The sequence below is a fragment of the Chiloscyllium plagiosum genome, unplaced genomic scaffold (genome assembly GCF_037043375.1).
Source record: "Chiloscyllium plagiosum isolate Xiang-an unplaced genomic scaffold, Cpla_swu_hap1 HiC_scaffold_34, whole genome shotgun sequence".
NCBI classification, from domain to species: domain Eukaryota; kingdom Metazoa; phylum Chordata; class Chondrichthyes; order Orectolobiformes; family Hemiscylliidae; genus Chiloscyllium; species Chiloscyllium plagiosum.
Window position 1 is genome coordinate 40,654,351 of NW_028270172.1, and position 17,671 is coordinate 40,672,021.

Genomic DNA, 17,671 nt, shown 5'->3' on the forward strand with positions numbered 1-17,671 from the left:
TGACATACAGAGTACATCAAATGCATTTGATAAAATTTGATTAAATTTGTCAAACACAATGCTGACTATTCCTAATGAATTCACATCTTATTTCAGATATATTCCCAATCAGTGCTGGCATTCTAGAAAAATAAATTTACTTGAAGTCAGATTCTGCCAGAGATATTTTCTCATATATTAATAAGTGCAACTTGAATATATTTTTAAAAGCACTTCAGGTTTACGAACAGGTTTATCTGCAGGCATCTTCGGTTCAGAAACAATAATCAAAAACAATTTAAGGTACAAACAACTTCTAGGAACTTACCTTCTGTAACAATGATCAAAGCATTCATTGCAGAAATGTTCCCCACAAGATAAATGGTACCAACGTGATGTATAACCATTTTTAGCACATCTAAAAATGACAAATCACAGAAAGGAATTTAAAAGAAACAAAATCATTCTAAATTTAAACACAATCAATTCTGAATGTTTCAGTGTCAGTTGAGTTTTAGGTAGTAGCACTCTTGCCTTCAAGTAATAAGAGAGGGCATTCAAATCCAGAGTCTTCAGTACAAAAGTCTAACCCAACTTTCAGTATATTGCTGAAAGGCTGGTGCACTGTTGATGATGCTGTCTTTCAAATAAGGCATTAATCATGGAGACTTTGTCTGCTATCTCAGGCAGACATAACAGTTCAAATTCCATCATTCTGCAGAAATCCAGGAGAATTTCTGAGTTCTAACCCATACCTATTCCTAAATCAACACGGCAATGGTTAGGCCACTTTTGAAATACTGTGTTCAATTCATGTCACTCTGCTGTGGAAGGATGGTGTGAAACCTGAAAGGGTTAAAAATAAAATTCCAAAGATTTTGCCAAGGTTGGAGGGTTTAAGCTACAAGGAGAAGCTGAATAGGCTGGGACTATTTTCCCTGGAGCGTAGAAGTTAATAAAATCATGGATACAGTGAACAGACAAGGTTTTTCCCCCAGGGTGGGGGTGTCCAGAACTAGAGGACATCGGTTTAAGGTGACAGGGAAAAGTTTTATTAGGGATCCAAGGGGCAACGTTTTCCACAGAGGGGGTAGTGAGTGTATGGAATGAGCTGCTGGAGCAAGTGGAGGAGACTGGTACAATTGCAACATTTAAAAAAGTATCTGGATGGGTATATGAAAAGGAAGACTTCAGAGGGATATTTGCCAAATGCTGGCAAATGAAACTAGATTAAGTTAGGATATCTGGTTGACATGGACAAGTTGGACTGATAGAGTTGTACAGCATGAAAACAGACCTATGATTCTATGACAAAAAAGTATTTTGATAATATTACATTGTTGCTTGTGGGAACTTTGTGAATCAGCTGACTGCCCTGTTGCCTATATTACAGCAGTGATTACATTTTTCAAAAAATGTACTGAGGCGTTGAAAGTTGTTTTGAAACTTTACAATTGTGAACAGTAGTATTTAAATGTAATTGTTATCTCTAAATATTTAGCAACATTACATGACTGTAATGTAATATCATTGTGCTAAACGAAAATGTGAGAACATAATCCCTGCATGCAAATTAGACCAGCTCCTAAAATTCTTCCAAAATACTAGCCATCTCAAAACATCTTATGAGCAGAATGGTGGCTCAGTTGTTAGCACTGCTGCCTCTCAGCACCAGGGACACAGGTTCGATTTCAACGTCGGTCAACTATGTATAGAATTTGCACATGGTCCCCGTGGGTTTCCCGGTTTCCTCCCACAGTGCTGGTTAGATGAATTGGCCATGCTAAATTGCCCAGTGTTCAGGGATGTGTAGGTTAGGTACATTAGTCAGGGGAAATGTGAAGTAATAGGGTAGGGTAATGGAACTGGATGGTGATACTCTTCTGAAAGTCGATGTCAACTTGTTGGGCCAAATGGTCTGTTTCCACTGTAGGGATTCTATGCTATTACAAGTAGGTAGGCCTCAACAAGAAGTTGCAATCATATAGCATCTTTAATATAGTAAAATATCCTAAGTTATTTTACAAGGACAATATTCAATAGAAACAGAGTGAGAAGTGTCTTACCAACTGAACATCAGACTAGAAGCATGACCAAAGGATGGAGAAAGGATGGAGAAATTAAGGATGGAGAAAGTTGCAGGCATGACTACCAATAATGTACAACAAACTTCTTTCTCACCATGAGGTCAGAATGAGAGGAGAATTGGGAAAAGGCTTCAGAGAGAGGGGGAGAGGAAAGATCATGAAATGATCTGAACAGAAGGATAAAAATTTTAAACTCATTGGGGAATTCAGATTTAATGTGGGTCAGAAGGATGGAGACTTGATGCAAGTTCTGAGAACATCAATAAGATTTTGATGAAGATCAAATTTATGGGGTGGGGAGTAAAAGTGAAAAATAAAATGAACATGGGCATGGTGCGCAATAGCTGAGTCTGGTGGGATAAACAGCTGATCAGTTAAGTTGGTCGATGTTAACAAGGGCATTTTCAGATTTTGAGTGATAGAGGATGTGGGAACAGTCACTCAACTGAGGGTTAACTGAAGTAGATGGTTTAGCTGAGCAGTCAAAACAAAAATAAACCAGAGCTCTCCAGCTATTTTTACCTTGAAAACTCTCTTTATATACATTTCAAGCATCTATTCTCCACAATACTGGTACACATTAGATTTATCCAAAATACACAGAGACTGAAGTCGCCCACAAATGTTGCATTACTATTATTGTATGTATCTGTAAATTCCAGATGCATACCATGCTTTATATTATCTAGACGATTTGATGGCCTGTAAACAAATATCTTTGCCATTTCTTTATGCAACTTAATTGTACATCTTCTTCTGAACTAAGATTGGCTCAAAGTAATGTACTGACCCCCATTCATTATTAACAGCACAACCCCACCTCTCATTTTTGCCTGTCCTCCCAAGATGTTGAATATGCTTGAACATTTAGGTACTGTCGTGACCACCTGCAGCCACATCTCCACAAAGGTAACAAAATCAAGTTAATTTTCTTCTACTTGTGTCAACTATTTACCATCCATGCTGCAAATGTTACACACAAATCAGATAGAGTACCTTGAATCCTGTCTTTTTATCATTATGTCTTTTGGTTCCATTTATATAGTCCATTATCAGCTCAATTTTCTCCTTTCCGAATTCCCTTTCAGGTTCAGATCCTTAAACGAAAGTTTAATCTTTCCCCATCATCACTAAGAGACTTCCTTGTGCAGATTTTAGACAACTGCACAGGTGAACTATTCACTTGTGGCTACATGCTAGATAAATTAAAGTTAAGGTTGAAAAGGAAATAGGCTGTTAATTGATTAATTGATGTCTGGATATATAAAGGTGAAAATGAGAAGGGCTCTTGTGGTGCAGTGGTTGTGTCCTCATCTCTAGAGCAGAAGCATGGATTCAACTCCCACCTGGTTAAGGTGTGCGATAAACATTGATGAACAGGCTGGTTCAGTAGTAGTGTTCCTATGGCAGAGCCAGAGGCCTAGGTTCAAGTCCTACCTACTCCAGAGGTGCATACAAACACCTCTGATCAGGTTGATTAAAATATCTCAATGTATTTAGCAACTGATTCCTGGAACACTAGCATAAGGGGCCCTTGTGGTGTATGGTAGTGTCCCTATCCCTGAGCCAGTAGACCTAGTGAAGACCTACCGGCTACAGAAGTGTGTAATATCATCACTGAACAGGTTGATTAGAAAAACAAGGTGTAAATGAGGAGTGCTCTTGTTGTGCAGCTTCACATCAACGTCATTTCTCAAAGTAGCAAGACCTAAATAACCAAGAACTTTGCCAATTTTATGCTCGTGTCACTCATGAGATTACTTATAATACTCAGAATCTCTGGCTGCCTTTGGCAGGAATACTTACCATCTGTACAAAGCACCCCTCCAAAGTAAAAAGGGTAGTGTCTTGTGGTGCAGTGGTAGCATTTCTACCTCTGAGCCAAGGGTTCAAGTCCCACCTGCTCCAGAGGTGAGTCATAACTTCCCTGAACAGTTGAAAGAAAATATGTGGCCTACCTGGACTCAAATCTCCAAAACAAACAGGGGCACAGGGATCACTGCTGTCTGGTAGACCATGACATTCGTTCTACCTCTGAACCAGGAGATACAACTTTGTACTAACTTCTATACAAGCAAGAACTGAGGAGGGATCTTGTGATGCAGTGATAATATCCCTAATTCTGAGCCAGGTGACCAGGACTCAAGTCCCTGCTCCAGAGGGGTCATAACATCTCTGAATAGGTTGATCCAGAAATACCTAAAGGAGAGACTCAGAGTGATAGCTGCTGGATTGGCATAATCAATAAACTATTTACACAAAAACATGTGTCGGCCTCAGCCAAGTTAGAATATATTAACAATTTCCAATTTCAAAAAAGATTGTGTTTACACAAACTGGAACCATTAGAAAATTATTTTTAGTTAGGTAATTAACAAAAGCATACAGACCAGTACACATGTGAAGAGTATACACAGCAATGACAAAGCCAAGGTATGAGCATTGATGCACAGGGTCATTGGCATGAAGGGAGCAATCTCGGCTCTAATTTACCAGAGGATAACTCAATTCTAACTTATTTTCACTAATTATATCACCTTGAAACTATCCTCTGGGACATGCTAATGCATGCCATACCTCATTTAACCAACAAGACTGAAAGGAAAGTTGGAGTTTCAAGACACATTTGTTTGTAAACAATGGGGCAGCACCCAATTTTGAATCCAATAGGGAATTCAGAACAAAGTATTTTCCCAAATTAGTGAGCATGTGAAACTTGCTACCACAGGAAGTGGTTGAGTAAATATTATCAGTGCATTTAAGATGAAGTTAGACAAGGATGCAAGGGAGAAGGGAATGGAGTTACAATGGTAGATTTAAATGAGGAATGAGGAGAGTCTGAAGTGGAGCATAAATGTGAACATAGACAAGTAGGATTGAACAATCTATTTCTGTGCTATACAATTAACATAATCCTATTACCCTGAACATCAGAAGGACACCATCACCCGAAGATGAAATAGATACTTTCAGACAGCCCGCAAAAAATAAAGCTTCAGAGTTTATCTATAAATAACATATTGGTAGCACAATACACATTTCACCCTTACACACTGTTTGAACAAAGAATGATAGGAGCTAAACATTTCCAAAAATGATCCTGAAGCTACATACTATTGAAAACATACCAGAATTCTATTCCAAACATTCTTCTATAGAACAATTATGAAGTGTCAATTATAAAGTTTTACATCATAGAAGGTTTATAAGAGAGTACAATAATTAGATGTCACCATTTAAATCTACATAGAAGTTCACATGTGACAAGTGAAGTCAGCTTCTGAAGCACCCCGAACACCCTGGAAAATGCAATCACAGATGTGACTAACCAGAGAAATGGTTGCCACAAGGCTGTTGGTCGAATTGACAGAATCGATAAGGAGCTGATCCTCCAACCACAAGTTAGCATTTGCTTGCATTTCCTGCTACTAAGGATTATAGTGAGTCTATCAACAGCATACAGGTGAGCAGCAGTAGTGAAGAAGGCTGCCTAGACAGAGGAACTCAGCTAACTAAACCTGAAAACAGAAGTGATGAATTCCTTGCACAAGAGGGGAATTGCAGTGGATGTTATTATAATGAACAGAATTTAATCTAGATTTGCATTTAAATGTTAAATCTCAACGTATCTCACAAACTGGGAATGACAGGAGGCGTAGTGACTGTGTAAGGGACAAATGTGCAAACGTTCAGTTGTGATGGCAACAATCCATGGAAAGCACAGATAGGGTGATGGCTTGTTTTGCACAGAAGTGTGCATGTTAGCTATTTAAGAGACTTTTTCCTATTCATATCTGTCATCTTGTGTCAATTTAAATGCTATGCAATCCAGGTAATAATGGCTTTTCATGAATTCAAGTTCAATAGAAGGGTGATAATTAAAGATTTTGATGAGTTCTTCCAATTTTGCTTCCAAAAAGTCCAAATATGTTAATTTGACTACATCTCAAAGAAGAATGAAAATCAAAACCGAAAATGAAACTGAAAACTAAAAGTAAAGACCTTAAAAAAAAAAATTTGACTCCTGTTAAATTCATGCTCTGACCAATAGCATAATTCACGAACTCTGACCAATAGCATAATTCCATTAAGCACACACTCTATTGAAAACTCAGCATTTGTAAATCCCAAAACTGCACCAATACCAGAAAATAATATTGATTATTACATTACTTGTCCAAAGGGAATTGAAGAGATTCCAACTGAACTGCTGGACTATAGCTCTTCTGTTCACCGTATTGTAGCAACCTATTAACAGAATTAACTTCACTTGCCTCTCTGAAGCACTTGCAAAACAAACAGGATATGTTGCACTGCAGCCAGCTTTTTCACACTTCCTATATTTTTTTTCAGAACCCTCTTCCTCTTCCTCAGTTTCAAAAGTTTTCTTCTTGACCTTCATTATAAGAAAATACAAAATGAATTTGACAATGAAATTTGGATCTCACACTCCACAAATGCTTTCAAGTTCATATTATTTTTCAAATTACATATTGTTTAAAAAAAAAAAGACATTTTGCCCAAGCTTTCCATCTTGCACTTAACAAGACAATTCTAAGGATATGGGGTACACCATTTACGACTGATATGAGGAGAAATTTCTTCAGAGTGGTGAGCCTGCAGGATTTGCTACCACAGTAAGCAGTTGAATCTGAACACTGTCCGATTTCAAGCAGCTGAAAATTCCACTCAAGGCTAAATGGATCAAAGGACATGGGGGAAAAGCAGAACAGGCTATTACATTGGATGATCAACCATGATCATAATGAAGGACACAGCAGGCTCAAAAGGACCAAAAACCTTATTTCTGCTCTTTGATTTTTATGTAATTCACAAGAACAGAAATTGAAGGGGAAAACATTTATACTAGGGAGAGTACTCATCTGTTGGCATGGAGACTGTAGTAGAGATATTGTCATCGAGGGATGCACCCATTAATGATGATTGATAGCTTATCGTCAGATTTTGTTTAATCTTTAAACTAAGTATGTTGAGTCCGATATCCAACACACCAGATAATGACCGACAACTCTGCTGACATTTCTTGGCTAGATAATCTCAGTGAGAAGAATTATGCCAATGACCAATTTAGAACAGAATATTGGGCAGCAGCCTGGTGCATTTGCATGTATTAGAAGCTGCATATATTTGTATACAGGATCTTGCCATTTGCAGACAGAAGGAAGATGTACTCACATTGTACCTGTTTCAATTGAACAAAATATGCGACAGCCATTCACCAGTTCACTGATCAGAGCAATGCCTCAAGTAATCAGAGTTAACCCATTTGGTTTAAAAATTAGTATTCTTGTGAATTATCCTGATATGTACAAGTTGAAAAGTGTCAAAGTGTGTCATTTTAGAACATTTAAGTTTTGTACTACCAAACAACTGCTTCCAAATTATAAAAATACAATTACAGACCATTACAATGTATTGAGAGGACAAGTAATATTAAACCAATTCGATCAAATGCTACAATCTTCTATAGTCTATGGATCATACTATATCCAGCATAGTTCACTTACAACAGCTCACATTAATCTGCAAAGCTGCAAAAACATCCATCTTGCATCTTCCCATGGTTGCAAGTAGTACAATGCAAATTGCATCTTTAGTGGAGAACAATAAATTCTGTGCATCAATAAATTGAGAAAGGGCCTGTGAAAGCACACAATCATTAACATTCGTGTGGTCAGTAAAGAGTGATCACATCCAGCATAACACAGCCCAAGCGAGTATCATGTTTGGAGAATTTGGAGGAATATAGAAATAGATTGTTTAATTTTTTTCTCTCCGTTTTAAAAGTTTAAAGTTCAGTAGTCGAGTGAAAAGATTAATAAGCTCACAGATGGACAGTTGTCAGTCAATCATTTGAAGCTTGGACAGGGTCTTAATAGGTGTTAAGTACTACTGAAGTCTAACTAGTGTGGGCCATCTAAGTTCACCTCAGCCCTATTTCAGAAAGCGTCTATCGAAAGCACACCATCAGTAAGCTTCACAAGTAAGGAAGTAGAGGTCACATCTGCACGCGACACAGCCCAAGTGGAGTATATCGTTTGACGAATTTGGAGGCAACATAGAAATTCAGTGCAGACAGGAAGAGGTACTTCTGCTTTTTTTTTGGCTAATACTTTGTGAAGTATTTTTATTAAACAAGATAAATTGAAACCCAGAAGCAAGGGCCCAACACAAAAGAGTGACATCACAGGTAAACCCCAAGTTCATTGCTTGGTGCTAGCTACTATTTTCATTAAATCCCTACAGTTTGGAAGCAGGCCATTCCAACCCTCTAAACAGTATCCTACCCATACCCACCCCTCTAATCTATCAGTATACCCTTGCATTTCCCATGGCTAATCCACCAACTTTGTACACCCCTGGACACTATTGGCAATACAGCATGACCAATCCACCTTACCTGCACATGTTTGGACTGTGGGAGGACACCAGAGCACCTGAAGGAAATCCATGCAGACACAGGAAGAATCTGCAAACTCCGCACAGACAGTTGCCCAAGGCTGGAATCAAACCCGGGTCACTAGTGCTGTGAGACAGCAGTACTAACCATTAAGATACCATACATGTCTTAGAGTTGCCTGGACACTGGTTCACGATGCAATCGCACCCCTTTGATTAACTACCTCAAATTAAATCAGGGACAACAAATTAGATAGAGGGATCCAGGGGGTAGTGCTGAAGGACACTATGAGCTTGTCTAAAAGGTTTGACTTTCTTGCTCCCTGTGTTTGAGAGTGGAGCTGTAGGGAGGGTGAGCAAACTGACTACAGCATACTGGAATGGGCAGCAACTTAAGAATGGGGAGAAAACAGAAATGTAATCGGGAATAGTATATTTATGAGAATAGACACTGATCTCTGTAGCCAGGATTGAGTGTCCTAAAGATGTCTTGCCTGCCTGGTTTCTGGATTTAGGAGCTCTCTTCTGGGCTGAAGAGGAACTTGGATTGGAAGGGGAAAGATCCAATTTTCGTGGTCCACATAGGTACTAACAACATAAGTAGAAAGAAATCTGTTGATTGAATATGAGCAGGTAGGGGTTGAACTGAAAAGCAGAACCAAAAAGACAACAATCACTGGATTACTACCTGAGCCACAAGTAAATTGCAGAGTCAACAAGATTAAAGAGGAAAATACATTACTCAAAGATTTGTGTGGAAGAAGCAGGTTTGAATTCACGGGACATGGGCCGCAGTACTGGTGCCACAGTGTTTTAAATTTCCATAACATGTAATATGACAGACTATGAGAAGTGTCAGGCACAGCAGATAAAGGGACAACTGCAAGGTGAGGGGGGCAGTCAACACAGGTCTGTTCTTATGCAGTATACAAAACAAGGTAAATGAGCTTGTAGCGTAGATTGAAATTGACAGTTATGAGTTGTGGGTATTCTGGAGACACAGCTGCAAGGGGATCAGGCTGAACTAAATAGCTAAGGACAAACATCCTATTGAAAAGGTCAGACAGATGGGTAGAGAGTGCCTTATTAATAAGAAATGAAATTAATTTGATAGCAAGACATGATACAGAGTCAGAAGACATAGAATCTGTATGGGTAGAGTTCAGTCAGCACGAAGATTCTCCTTCGAATCCTCCCACTTCCTCCAGACCAAACGGGTAGCCATGGGCACCCGTATAGACCCTAGCTATGCCTGTCTCTTTGTCAGCTACATAGAACAGTCCATCTTCTGTAGTTACACCAACACCACTCCCCACCTCCGCTACATTGATGACTGCATCGGCACCACCTCGTACTCCCACGAGGAAGTTGAGCAGTTCATCAACTTCACCAACATATTCCACCTCGATCTTAAATTCACCTGGACCATCTCTAACACCTCCCTCCCCTTCCTGGACCTCTCCACCTCCATTAATGACGACTGACTTGATGCTGACATTTTTTTACAAACCCACCGACTCCCACAGTGGATTACACCTCTTCTTACCCTACCTCCTGCAAAAATGCCATCCCATATTCCCAATTCCTCCGCTGTATCTGCTCCCAGGAGGACCAGTCCCACCACAGAACACACCAGATGGCCTCCTTCTTCAGAGATCGCAATTTCCACATGGTTGAAGATACCCTCCAACGCATCTCATCCACATCCCGTACCTCTGCCCTCAAACCCCATCACTACAACCGTAACAAGGACAGAACCCCGCTGGTCCTCACTTTCCACCCTACCAACCTTCGCATTAACCACATCATCCACCGACATTTCCGCCACCTCCAAACGGACCCCACCACCAGAGATATATTTCCCTCCCCACCCCTTTCCGCAAAGACCGTTCTCTCCATGATTACCTGGTCAGGTCCACGGCCCCAAACAAACCACCCTCCCCCTGCCACCACAGGAATTGTAAAACCTGTGCCCACACCACCAAGGCCCCAAAGGTGTCTTCCACATCGAGAGTTTCACCTGCACATCCACTAATGTCACTTATTGTATCCGTTGCTCCTGATGCAGTCTCTTCTACATTGAGGAGACTGGATGCCTCCTTGCAGAGTGCTTCAGGGAACATCTCCGGGACACCCGCACCAATCAACCCCACCGCCCCGTGGCCCAAAATTTCAACTCCCCCTCCCACTCTGCAGAGGACATGCAGGTCCTGGGCCGCTTTCACCACCGTTCCCTCATCACCCGACACCTGGAGGAAGAACTCCTCATCTTCTGCCTCGGAACACTTCAACCCCAGGGCATCATTGTGGGTTTCACCAGTTTCCTCATTTCCCCGCCCCCCACCTTACCCTAGTTCCAAACTTCCAGCTCAGCACCGTCCCCATGACCTGCCCATCTCCCTTCCCACCTATCCGCTCCACCCTCCCCTCTGACCTAACATCTTCAACCCCATCCCATTCACCTATTGTACTCTTTGCTAACTTCCCCCACCCTCCTCTCTGACCTATCACCTCTATCCCCACCCCCATTCACCTATTGTACTCTTTGCTACCTACTCCCCAGCCCCACCCCCCCTTCATTTATCTCTCCACCCTGGAGGCTTCCTGCCTCTATTCCTGATTAAGGGCTTTTGCCCGAAACGTCGATTTTCCTGCTTCTCAGATGCTGCCAGACCTGCTGTGCTTTTCCAACACCACTCTGATTTAAACAAAGAAAAAAAGACCCTGGGAGATGTTGTGCACAGGCCTTCTAGCAGTAGTCAGGACGTGAAGACGAAAATAAATCAGCAAACAGAACAGCCATGTAGAAAAAGTACTATTACAGGGGAGTTCAATGTGCAGGTAAACTGGGAAAATCAGGTTGTTAGTGGATCTCCAAGAAAGGAATTTGTGGAATGTCTGAGATGTTTTTCAGTGTCTGAACATGGTAAGTTTAATGAGGTAGACTTGATTAGAGAGCAGAGGGTAAAGGAAACTTCTGGGGGCAGTGACTATTATGATAAAATTCACTCTGCAATTTGAGGGGGAGAAGCTGGAATCAGATATAACAGTATTATAACTGAGTAAAGGTGACTACTAAAACTGAAAGGATAGCTGGCCAGAATTGATTGGAACTGAAAATGTGTTGTTGGAAAAGCGCAGCAGGTCAGGCAGCATCCAGGGAACAGGAGAATCGACGTTTCGGGCATAAGCCCTTCTTCAGGAATCCTGAAGAAGGGCTTATGCCCGAAACGTCGATTCTCCTGTTCCCTGGATGCTGCCTGACCTGCTGCGCTTTTCCAGCAACACATTTTCAGCTCTGATCTCCAGCATCTGCAGACCTCACTTTCTCCTCAGAGTTGATTGGAAGGTGACCCTAGCAGCAAAGTGGAAGATATGAGCAACATACCAGAACTTCAATACAATCAGGGACAAAGGCAAGTGTAGTAGCCATCACTAAGGAGGTGCTGGGGAAGCTATAGGTCTGAAATTGGATAAATCACCCAGACCAGCTGGACTGCACCCCAGAATTCTGAAGGAGATAGTTGAGGAGATTAGACAATTATTGGTGATCTTTCAGGAATCATTGGAGTCAGAGTAGATCCCAGAGGACTGGAAAATGGCCAATGTAACATATTTGTTTTAGTAGGCAGAAGACAGTAAACTATATAGACTAGTTAGCCTGTCCTCGTTTGTTGGTAAGTTTTTAAAGAGTTCATTATTAAGAATGAGATTGCAGAGTACTTGGAAGTGCATGTTAAAAAAATGGCTGAGTCACCACAGCATTTTAGTGGGGAGGTCATGTTTGACAAATCTGTTAGACAAATCTGTTAGAATTACTTTGAAGCGTTAACGAGCCTGTTAGATAAAGGAGTGACAGCGGAAGTCATCTATTCTTTTAAAGACTGTTGACAAGATGCTGCATAGGAGGTTGCTAAACAAGAGCCTATGATGTCAGGGGAAAAGGTACTGGCATGGATAGACAATTGTCTGACTGGTAGAAAGCAGGGAAAAACGGGTCATTTTCAGGCTGGCAGCCAGTGACTAGTGGAATTCCATCAGGGTCTGTGTTGGGACCACCTCTATTCACATTAGGTCAGATTGGGATGAAATTGGGATCCAATTCATCTGTGCTTACCAGGCATCCCAATTTGACCTAGTAACGTCAAATGTGACTAGGTGTGGTCCCAACACAGACCCCTGTGGAACTCCACCAGTCACTGGCTGCCATCCTGAAAATGACACCTTTTTCTCTGCTTTCCACCAGGACCTGTTTCTGTTTTGTACGACTCAATGAGGGCATCAGTTTGCAGTTGACACAAAGATAGGTGAAGGGACAGTAAGCAGGAAGGACTTCAACAGGCTAGGAGAGTGGGAAAAGAAGTGACAATGGTGGGATACAATGTTGGAAAATGTGAGGTCAAGCATTTTGGTAAGAAGATTAGAGGCATAGACTATTTTCTAAACGGGGAAAGACTTCAGAAATCTGAAGCACAAAAGGACTTGGGAATCCTTGTTTAGGATGATCTCAAGGTTAACATACAATTAAGGCGACAAATGGAATGCTAGCAATCATTTCAAGAGGGTTAGAATTACAAGAACAATATATACTGCTGGGACTGTATATCTAAGGATGGATGTGTTGGCCTTGGAAGGGGTTCAGAGGAGGCTTGCAAGAATAATCCTGGGGATGAAGGGCTTATTATATGTGGAGCAGTTGAGGACTCTGGGACAATATTTGAAGTTTAGAACATGGGTTGGGTTGCTTGCAACTTCGAATACTGAGGCGCCGAAATAGAGTGAATGTGGAGAAGACGTTTCTACTATTGAGAGAGACAGCCTCAGAATGAAGAATGGCCCTATAGAATGGAGATGGCAAGATTTTCCTCAACCAGTGGGTGGTTAGTCTGTGAAAATCATTGGCGCAAAGGGCTGTGAGGGCCAAGACAGAGGTAGATAGCTTCTTGTTTGGCAAGATCAGCATTAATGGGAAGAAGGTAGAAGAATGAGGTTGAGAAACATATCAGCCATAATCAAATGGCAGAGCAGACACGATAAGCCAACTAGCTCAGTTCTGCTCATTTCTTATGGACTTGTGATCAAAGAATATTTGCAGCCTTGCAGGAATGTGATGATCTTTTGTGACACATGTATGAAATACATCAAATTACAGAACACCATTGAGCCTACATTCTCTATCTTCACCACTCCAAATATTACATCATGCAAGAACAATTTAAAAATATCAGTATCTTAAAAAGAACATTTAATATCAAATTAAATAAGGACTATTCAAAACATCAAACATATACTAAATTTAAGTCTAAAACATACAATACCACGTATATATAATTTAACATCCATTGGTTTCTATGTGACAATAATTTCAAGATGCATTAACTTAAGAGGCAGTATGACATGAATCTAATTTCAAATTTGTTTTTTAGATTACTTAGTGTGGAAACAGACCCTTCAGCCCAACAAGTCCACACTGACCTGCCGAAGCGCAACCCACCCAGACCCATTCCCCTACATTTACCCCTTCACCTAACACTATGGGCAATTTAGCATGGGCAATGCACCTAACCTGCACATTTTTAGATTGTGGGAGGAAACCGGAGCACCCGGAGGAAATCCATGCAGACACGGGGAGAATGTGCAAACTCCACACAGAGAGTCGCTTGAGGCGGGAATTGAACCTGGGTCTCTGGCGCTGTGAGGCAGCAGTGCTAACCACTGTGCCACCATGCCGCCCACTTTGTTCAACAGGTGAAACCCACTTAAATTAAAAAGTAAACTAAGAACCACAATGAGTTAGGTTTAGTGGTACTGATCAACACCTGTCTTCCAGATGATCTCAGTGGAGGGTTGTTATCCATCGATCCTTCAAAACTAGGAGGCCTCTTCTTTGCTCGCATACGTCCACTTATGGCATCTACAAATAATCAATATGCAGGTGTTCACAGTGGGTGAAGCTTGAAAAATAAACAAGGTTTTACTTTATGAGCTTATTTTTTAATCACCTGTAAAAAATATCAGACTCAAGCTTTCACTTAGCATTTGTTCAGTTATTGTTTTGTAAAATGGATACATCCATTTTGGACTTAGTTATAAAGATGAAATTTGCCTAGCTATCTCTCTTAATTTTGAAATGTTTTAGGACAGAAAAAAATATGGGAGGAAGAAAAGATTTATGCAACAATAATTGGGGAACCATAAAAAGCAAAGAAATTCAAAGAAAATTAGATTTATCTAATAATAAAAAACAAAATTAATTGGACATGCAGAAGTATTAATCTATGCTGATCCATGACATTACCAGGTACTGGGAGTAGTGAATTTTATCATTATTTTTCTGCTTTATAAAAGCTGCTGGTATTTTAAAACAAAGTCGGGAACTCACAAAATATTGTAATCTTGATGTATATATTAAGATGACAGCCAAAATCTGTAGTTATATTGTGCATAATAAATATCATTAGGGACTTCATGGAAATGTAATGAATATATTTAATGTTTTGGAGAAGGAGCTGTTGGGACAGGTGATTAACTGTATGGTCAAAGACCTTGAAGAGAATGTTACAAGAGGAAATTCTTTTGCTTATGAATTAAATGGTGGAAGGCAAGGTCACCAATGACGAGGAAAGAGCTGGGAAAGGTTGTTCAGGTGAGATCATGGAAGGGTTTTAAAATGTCAATGAGAATTTGAAACTTGAAATATCTGGAGACTGAGTTCCAACATAGACTAAAGAGAATAGTGACAATGGGTAAACAGTACTTGGTTAGGATATGGGCTGCAGAAACTTGGTGGAAGGTGGAACATTTGAGACCAGTCAAGAAAACATCGTAATAATCACATTTGGAAGCGACGACAATCAAACATGAGTACTGCCAGCCTGGCAAGACAGCCTGGATTTTTGACTCAATATCCTGAGAGTGAGATTTAAACTTGCAATCTGAGTCAGTGCAAGAATTATACCAATTAAATCAAAGACAACACAAAGCTATTTCAGGTGCTAAAATGAAATAATATTGAACAATTATTAAGTTTGAGACATAATGTCATTTAATTGTGTTATCTACCATTTAATAGTTTATCAGTTGCCTCAGCTTCATGCTCGAGAATACCTTTTGTATTCTCCTCTCTCTTCCTTTTCTCTGAAAAAGCATTATAAAAACCTATCACAATCAAATTTCTGTCTATTTGCTTTTGGTAGAACTACATAACATTGGTCATGAACTGTTAAAACCCTATGTATTGCAACAGCCAAGTCTTCTTCCTGCTCAAACATTAAGTCTGGACCACTGCATTTTGTACATTTTGGTGTTAGCCCTACCTTTATGCCTACACTATATTTTAGTTGCTATTTGTCAGACGTGGACACATCTTCCCCATCTTGGTCTGAATGCATCAGTTTTTTTTCGCATCCAAGACCCTGACTCAAACATTTTAGTAGACTGCTCGCCCATTCCTCAACATCCTCCACAGTGTCATCCAACTGATTGTGTGTGATACCATGAATATCAAAGTGCTTCACATGTTGTACAAAAGTAGTGCGTGGCACCAAACCATAAGACCATATCAGTTTTAAGACCTTTTAAATTCAGAACATGGTCCAAATCAGTCCCTGGTTCAGCTCATCAGCTGCTTAAACCTTCATCCCTGCCCTTTGTTAACTTGACTTGTCCAATCTCCTACATTCTACCTTGACAAACTGGAGATCACAGAAAATTCTGCTCCTTATGTCATATATATATTATATCACATATTAGGATAGATAACCAAAAGCTTGCTAAAAACAGATGAACTTTAAAAGGAGAAGATAAAAATATACAGAAAGGACATCGGTGGAAATTCCAGGCTTTAGATCCAACAAAGATTGAGATCTCAGAGATGGGGAGAAGTGGAAGAGAAATTTGCAAACAAGGTGAAAATTTCAAAATAAAATTGTCCAGCTGGGAGCTAAGGTTGGTCATTGATCACATAGGTGAAAGTAACTTGATACAAATCAACATATGGTCAGTATATGACATCAAATTTACAAAAGGCAGAAGGTAAGAGATTGAGTGGGCAAATACTGGAATATTCAAGCAAAGAGATAAAATTCAGCCACCGAACTTAGAATATTCACAAAATTAATTAAATCAATATGACCTGCAACAAACTCATTTATTATTCCCTGTGTACAGCGCTATAATTATTTCAGCGTCTGAGAGTAAAATGGGATCTTTAATCTAGGTTCAGAAAAATAATCAAACATCCAATTCTTAAAATAAATTAGACAAAATAATTGATCAAATATGAGGTGCACCTTGGTTTACATTTGCAATATTTTGATATTGGTTAAGAAAATATGAGTTGCACTATCACCAATGTTTGTTATTTTGGACTGCACCAAATCTTACCAGAAAATAGATTTTGAACAAGAATAGCAATTGTTAGTGATCATCAAAAGGTGACACAGCCAATAAAGCACTTCACTGCAGAAAAAAAAGTGACAACCTCCTACGGTTCTCATCTACAGGAGAGTATTTTTTTTAAAATGAGAGGTTGCAGAGTTATACTGATGCAGAACAAGAATACACAACACAGATTTTACAATTATGGAATCTGTCAGTAACCTGCCAACATTTGCTGTAATTAACCCTCAGAAACTGATGACAACTTCAGGATGAGATGCATGCAAAGATTAGGATTGAAATCTTGAAGTTGCAGACTGTTACTCAATCCTCCACTACAGGCAGTGCTGTAGCTTTTCACTTTCCAAGGAAACAACAATATAAATAATTCAAAATCATTCCTTCACTGCCACAACCACCACCGTTGCTGACCACCAACATCATAGTTAGAAAGCCCATTAAAGACTAAACCTTGGTCAATATGGTTCAATTTGCTTTTGGTAAGGATACCAGTAATTATTGCTGAACAATAGAATTGGTTCTCAAATAAAGCTGCTAAATGTCTCCATTTACTGCATCAATTAAAAAAATACTTAAAAGGAAAGATTTTTCTGGATAATCTCAGTTTTCATTTCCAATCCATTTAAAGTATATGTCAATTTTTTTTCTTTTACACAAAGCAAATGAAACATTGTGTACATGTCTGGCAGCAAGGGGAGTCGATGCAAATCCTTTTGTGATTGAATGTTTGCATAGCTTAATATCTTTACTATAGCTCCATGTCAGATATCCCCAAAATAAGTTAC

General features: G+C 39.8%; 1 protein-coding gene across 6 annotated transcripts in view; it reads right to left on the reverse strand.

Moving 5' to 3' along the window:
- Positions 1-17,671, reverse strand: part of kdm1b (lysine demethylase 1B) — a 108,180-nt gene that overhangs the window by 87,099 nt on the left and 3,410 nt on the right. For all 6 annotated transcript variants that reach the window (XM_043719148.2, XM_043719147.2, XM_043719142.2 and 3 more), the window contains exons 2-4: positions 14,306-14,400; positions 6,341-6,462; positions 308-397 (exon numbers count right to left, since the gene is read on the reverse strand). In XM_043719148.2, coding sequence (XP_043575083.2) covers positions 308-397; positions 6,341-6,462; positions 14,306-14,400 — 307 coding nt within the window. The remainder of the gene's footprint in view (positions 1-307; positions 398-6,340; positions 6,463-14,305; positions 14,401-17,671) is intronic.